Consider the following 7,167-nt stretch of genomic DNA (forward strand, 5'->3'; position numbering starts at 1 on the left):
ATCAGACCCTCATAGACTGAGTCTTGAAGCTTAGCTGAATACTGATTAAAAAAACATTTATTTTTTTTTAATCAGTATAGAGCTCCGTTATTAGATTTTCTTTCTCTGTCTGTCTATTTTACTGTCCAGGTGACTAAGGTTTAATTCAACAGGACTTAGAGGGAAATCTCCAACAGCAACACAGATGGAAATAAGAGTGTTTTTTTGCAGTAGGGCAAAGGAACATTACCAACCTCATCAGCTATCTCTTTACCGGGACCCAGATAGCAGTAGAAACATGAAAAGGATTCTAATCCTTCCCTACTGAATCCAACACTGAAAAAAACATTGGTTGGACATGCATTTTCTTCTTGGGCCTTATTAATCAAATTTAACCTAAAGTACTATTCTTGCTGATGACATCTTCTCTTTAAATTTGTATTTAAAGTTGTAGATGTTTTGATAAATTGGCCTGTTGCAGCGCATGGGGTGATTATGAAGACCACAAATACTTTAAAAAATTGAATTTGCATGACCAGGGACACTGGAAGCTTGAACACCTACAGAAACAATGTGCGGATACTCTCCATAAATTACAGCATATTAGTCAAACATGGATTATATATCCAAATTGTATCTATGGATTCATGTATTATGCTGAAGGTTGGGTGCTAAGCTTCCTTAGTTGTAACTTTTTGACAAGTTACTAATTTGTGATTTGCTTCATTAATTATATTGTACCTTATGGAAAGTGTAGATAATAGATAGATAGATAGATACTGTAGATAGATAGATAGATAGATAGATAGATAGATAGATAGATAGATAGATAGGTAGATAGATAGATATTTTTTTATGAGGTTTACATAAATCCACAAATGTGATGTTAAGGGACTCAATTGACTGAATATCAATTGTTTTATAATGAAAAAATACTTCACAAAAGGAAAGATGTAGCCACGTGATACTAGTACAAATTTTAATACACATTTAAATAAATATTTCCATCATTAATATTAATATTTACAAACATCCTTAAAAAAAGGATAAAAGTCTTGCCAGGAAACTGACATTTGTACAGTGTTTTCCCCCAAAAAATAATAACATTATTATCACTATTTTTTTACAACTGATTTCTACCACTGGGATGCATTTTGTAATTTTTGTTTACCACCATGCAGTTGCAAGTCTTGAGTTTTAGTACTTTTTGTGTCAAACAAAAACAAGATTTGTCCTCGTTGGTATAAAAAATATTTTGCTTGTCACGAAAACCTGCTTGAGCCAGGTAATTTAAATTTATTCCCACTAAGGAAACTGAATAGGTGAAAAAGCAGCTCTTAAAAATAATTAAAAGCATATGTGATAAAAATCAATAACTCCATTAATGGATGTCACAAAAAAAAGCAATAAAAAAGAAGGTTCGATTCCTTCTTCAGTCCTCTTGCACCTGTCTTGTTTGTCTTGTTTTTGGTTAAGTGTTTTGATCAGTTAAGTAGCAATTTTGGTCCCAGGTTCGTTCTTCACTACAGTATTCTTTTTCTAGATATTAAAAAAGGTCTAAGATCTATATGAAGAGCGCACTTTTAGCAAGTTTATAAGTTTGTTTTTTGTTTTTCTTAAAAAAATGTCTCATCAGAATAAAAAAATAAATCATCTTCTGTAAAAACAAAAAATATATATGTATATTTATATATAAACCACTAGTCCATATGTCTTTTTAATCTTATATTAGAATAGAGTAGTCTGTTTTAAAAGTCCGAGGAATGGACCTCTATCCAGTTCCTACCGAGAGCTTGAGTATCGAGTTCTTTTACTCCTTCGATTAAAAGGGTAATTAATAAATTCAAAACGTTTATGAGGCTCAGTGGTGTGATGACCCTTGGGTAACCTTTTCATAAAGTGAACCTCTCGTTGGTGTTGCCTTGTCTTGGATCCTTTTCTTGGGCGTCCTCTACGGGTAAACGCCATGTACCATCCTTCATACTTGGCATTTTGTAATGCTGTGTAGTTGTTTTCCAAGACAATTTCGGTGAAAACACAGTCTTTTCCTCTTCCATTTGGCTGCAATATAAACCAGAACATTAATATAAAATAAACACAAACAAATTAAACACACATATCATGTTTTTTTTTCCAATATTTTTTAGATTTGGCAAAAATTAAATTTGTATCCCAAATGGTCATTTTGTTTTCTGTTCTTGGAATGGTCATAGTTGTATTACACAATTTATTTAAATTTATGTTATATATAATGTATCCTCTAATTAAACATGACGCGTGCTATGCCTGACTGGTCTAGCATAGTATTCGGAGAATGGAATTAGTTTAGGCATTGATCCTCTCAATCAATTGCTGTGATCTAATGTGCAGTAATTATTTGGGCTTGCCATTTTGTATATGTGAACATTTTCTGATGCAGGGTTGTTTTTAAATTTAGTTGATCGAATAGCAGAATACTAAATTTTCAGTTTTCGACATGTCTGTTGGAGTTACACGCATTGTTTATTATTGATAACATGCAAGCAGTTTGCATAATATGGCAAAATAATCAATGTATCCTAATCAGTTATGCAAAAAGAACATAGGCAATGTCTTCTGAATTATATCTGGTTTATAATGTATTATTCTGAATGACCATTCCTGTGCTTATTAATAAAATATAAAAAATTAGCTGAATTGTATATTTCAATTGGACACAAATTGTTGATTTGTTGTTTTTTTAAGAGTATCAAGTTTACTGAGTAATGGCAGTACAAAAATGGTAAAGCTTGTGTAGCAATCAATAACAGATTTCAGTATGCTACAGTCATATCAGAAAACAATGAATTTCCTTTTAGCCATACTAAAATAATAGTTTTAGCTTAGTCAAGCTTATTAAAAAAAACCTGAAAACTCGAAACTAATCAATATGGTAATTAGCCAATTTTAGCTTTGATCGCTCAGAATGGATATTTCATAAGCGTATTTAATACTGTTGGAAAGAGCGATGAAATATTGCTTCTTACGTTAACTAGCTTTCACACTTTGCCGCTGGTTAGTCCAAATTGAGGTAAAAGGGGGTGGTTGCTATTGGCTAACACAAGTAATTTACTTTTATTTCAAAAGACCAAGAAGTTAACCAACTTAAAAAAACTAAAACATGAAGTTCCAAAATCTTTGATGTAAGAGGAAAAAAGTGGGATGCATCATTCTATACAGATTGTTGTGCAGCAGTGTAACACTGTAACCACCAGGAAGTCATTGTCAATTACTGAAGTGGATAAAGGTTGGGAAAAAAACATTTCTAAAGCAGGTATGCACAGGCAGTGGGCGTATTAACTTTGATCAGCTCGGGTCCCCCTCACCCCCACCCCGTAATAGTGAATACGAGGAATGAAAATCCTTATTGAACGCAGACATCTTTAGAGCCAATAATGGCTTGAAAGTGAAGTTTTTAAAAGGACCCCTCAGAGCAGTTTCTGGGTGTTAAAGAACAACCATGACTAATGTGAAGATTTCAGGGCTTAGTGATGAGGCAGTCTGAACTTTGTGTCTTAACATTCCAAATACTTGTAGCATGTAATTGTACATAATAGCAAAGCAATTTAGCTATTTGTTAAATAAGATATATGGAATTTGAAACACCCCCTTTTTTCCCCTTTCAGCTTTTCTTCTTTTTGACTCTTTTATCTCGTCTTTGTTACTCTGTTCCTTTCCCACTTCTCCTGCGCCTTTTGATCAAAAATTGTTTTTACCGTGAATTCGCCCCCCCTTCTTTTTTAATCAGCACCTTCTCTGTGCCTCTTGACTGCAATATTCGCCCCAATGGCTTCTCTTTATGTCTAAACTCATTGACAGGCCTTCCATCTCAGTGGGCATAGGACAACATTTTGTCATGCTCTAGAATTCAACACACCTTGCCAACCAACTTTCCTTTCTTGTTCATGCAGATATAATAACCCGTCTCGGCACCTTTAATGCGGACTTTGCTTCCAAACGTGTCTGTTTCCACAATCAGCTTGGCTGCAGAGACAAAAAAAAGGACAGTGTTGTAATATTCCATTTTCAGTCTGAGAAGTCTACTCAGCAAAATACAGTCTTTGCTTAGAAGAGCACTAAATGCAACCTGAAAAAAGTTACATGAGAAAGAGTTGCCAATAAAATCTTGAATCCATGAAAAAATTGCTCACAGCTGTATAGAAAATGAGATAGCTGACACTTTGGTGTGTGGCCTGTTTTAAGAGCCACACTGGTAAAATGAGCCACCTAAACATCCCTCTCAACCATCTTCACATTTTTCTATATTCATCTATAAATACAAGGCTATTATAAGACAGGTAAGTAAAGTAATCAAGTCTGTGAATAATATTTATCATCAAACTCATTTACTTTTTCCTGCACAGGCTGTAATAGTAGTAACTCTTAGGAAATATTAAAACTCCACATGCTGTCATGGAGGAACTGGAGATACAATGGAATTCTGTGCAAGCATTGTGCAGACAAGAGGTAAGTGTAGACAGCACTAGGTTTAGACTTCCCCCACAGCAGAAGACAAAAGTTTAACATTTCTTCCTGGACATTTTTTGGGAATTTGCTGGCAGACAACCTACTAAAATTGCTTATATCAACAATGATTGACCAAGTCCCGGAGGTGAACCTTCTACTACGCATGAAACAAAGCTTTGGTCAAACGTGTCACCTGAAAACACCCATAGCTTTTAAAACATGGCTAAAGCGTGTGGAAAACGTGTCCCTGGAGAACACCCAACACTGCACTCTTGGTAAAGAGCACCCAAACCGCTGCCTGCGGGTGTCAGGAGCACACTTTAAGACCACTGCTGATGTCTTAATGCTTTGTTCCTGTTCTAGGGCTGGAATTTACAAGCACTTTCTTAAAGTGTGAATAAGCTGTTTGAGAAGACCAAACCCAGTCCCAATTCTGTGTCTTTTTCATGTGGGTATTGTCTGGGGATATCTGTCCCAACCCAAAAAATACATTGAGATAATCAACTTCCACCCAAAAACTGTCCCTAAAAATAATACCTCTTAGGACTGCGAGTATGAACATGTATTATAAAGTCATAAACTAATAATGATTTATTATACAGGCAGGCGAAAGTCAGAAGCATACACGCTATGATTAACCACGGCAGACAAACACCCTGCCAATCAACCTCAGGACACCCCCCCCTCTACATCTGTTCCTATCATGGTCAAAAAATGAATCTGTTATTTTAACACAGGTTGAGCTTCTCCTAAGTAAATAGTTCTGTGTAACTGATCAGGTTCCATAGCAATAGCAACCTGCAGAAATGTGCTTATTTTCCTGGTTATATTTGAAATGATTTTACTTTGTGCACCGATACACAGCAGAGACCCAGAGGAGAGCAAATGCCCTTTAATTTGTTTCACCCTTGTGCGTTGAGTCATATTGATTTACTTTCTGTTTTTTTTAACACAGGCATTGATCGTTGTTCAGACTGACTATGCAAATTTTGGGTCAATGAAGATTTCAATAAAAAAAAAAAGAAACTCCCACACAGCCACATTTAAACTTAACATGATACTGCTTTGTCTGCTTCTGCCCAAATAGTCATTGTTAAACATTATGGTATTAAAAAGAGAGACAACTGCACAAGCGATTATGGCAGAGCCAGATATTATTAATATTTTGTATTGATGTCTTTTTATGTAATCATATTCTTGTGTTTTTTTTTTCTAGGAAAACATACAGTTTTCCCCTAAAATGTAAATGTAATTGCATTGTGAAACTGCTCATTAGATTAGCCATCTACCCACACAGTGCATGGAAAACTAGATATAGATTCCTGTCTCCATCCTATAGTAAATAGCATGATTAGCAGAACTTTAGCTCAAACATGGGATTTACTATAAAAGAGACCTAAGAAAAGAGGTGGCTTATAGCGAGCAATTAGATTCATGTTATCCTGTATATAGGCCAGGGATGAACCAGTATGGAAGAGTCTGTTGTTATACCGCATACCTCTATCAATACTTCAATGTATTTTATTTGTAATTGATTGATACAGCAAAATGCTCAAAGCCTATATATTGTCAAGAACAGTCGTTAGGAATCAAGACTTAACATCTGTCACCGAGCAGATCCATGTACAGTAACATAGGAGAATCCTTTTAAACTTGATGCTGTCTTTCATTCACTAGCTGTAAAAAATGGACTGATACCTTTTTGATTTTTTTCGTTTGGCGTATGAAGGAAAATCAATCTAAAATCCAGTAAAAGGCTTAAAGAATATTGATGCTTTTCTGTGTCTGTCTTATGCATTGTTTTACTGACAAGACAGAAAATTACAATGCAAACAGTCCCAAAATACAGGAAGCCACCACGAACAAAAAGAGCAGTATATCAGTTTGTCTATCTATCTATCTATCTATCTATCTATCTATCTATCTAACTATCTATTGTCTATCTATCTATCTATCTAACTATCTATTGTCTATCTATCTATCTATCTATCTATCTATCTATCTATCTATCTATCTATCTATCTATCTATTTCATAGTAATCTATCTATCTATCTATCTATCTATCTATCTATCTATCTATCTATCTATATATCTATCTATCCATCTATCTCAGTATCTATCTGATATAAATATGTAAGTATATACTCTATATTTATTTTTCTTGTAATATCCTTACATTTGTAACTTTATTCATCATGTTTTTCAGGATAACAGACACATTCTTAAAGCTGTGATTAATTTAATTCCACCCAACATGCTTTTTAATCTATATCAATGCTGATTGTAAAATGAATGTTCTCCCCTCTCTGATTTTTTTTTTTTTCAGAAGGGGGCCTGAGATTTTTGGAGATGTATTTTTGGAAAGCTTAGCGTTTTCATTTCTATTCTTTTGCTCTAGTGACAGCTTTATCCCAGTAAAATTATGTTTCAAGCTGAAACTTTGAAGGAAAGTAGCTACGTTGATGCAGAAAAAATGCAGTGAGACACATCTGATCCCAAAACTGCACTGAGAAGAGGAGAAAGTATTCAGGAAATGTTGAAAAAGGTGAAAGTAAGAAGAGTTTTAATGGCTCTTCCAGACATTAGGGGTCTCTCTGGAGATTCATATAGAACGATCTTGAACGTCTTTTTAGCGTTTACAGACTACAACTTTCTTAAACCTTTACATCTGAGAAAAAGCTTGTTCATTTTTTGTTTTATAT

The 7,167-nt window shown here is 34.4% G+C and overlaps 1 protein-coding gene across 2 annotated transcripts in view; it reads right to left on the minus strand.

The window, feature by feature from the left end:
* Nucleotides 1–1,730: 1,730 nt before the first annotated feature.
* The window catches only part of FGF8 (fibroblast growth factor 8), a 12,577-nt gene continuing 7,140 nt past the window's right edge, over nt 1,731–7,167 (minus strand). For both annotated transcript variants that reach the window (XM_018565036.1, XM_018565034.1), the window contains exons 4-5: nt 3,875–3,981; nt 1,731–2,040 (exon numbers count right to left, since the gene is read on the minus strand). In XM_018565036.1, the coding sequence (XP_018420538.1) occupies nt 1,762–2,040; nt 3,875–3,981 (386 nt within the window). In that variant the 3' untranslated portion in view covers nt 1,731–1,761. The remainder of the gene's footprint in view (nt 2,041–3,874; nt 3,982–7,167) is intronic.

Source organism: Nanorana parkeri, unplaced genomic scaffold (genome assembly GCF_000935625.1).
Source record: "Nanorana parkeri isolate BGI_ZX_2015 unplaced genomic scaffold, ASM93562v1 scaffold807, whole genome shotgun sequence".
Lineage (NCBI taxonomy): Eukaryota > Metazoa > Chordata > Amphibia > Anura > Dicroglossidae > Nanorana > Nanorana parkeri.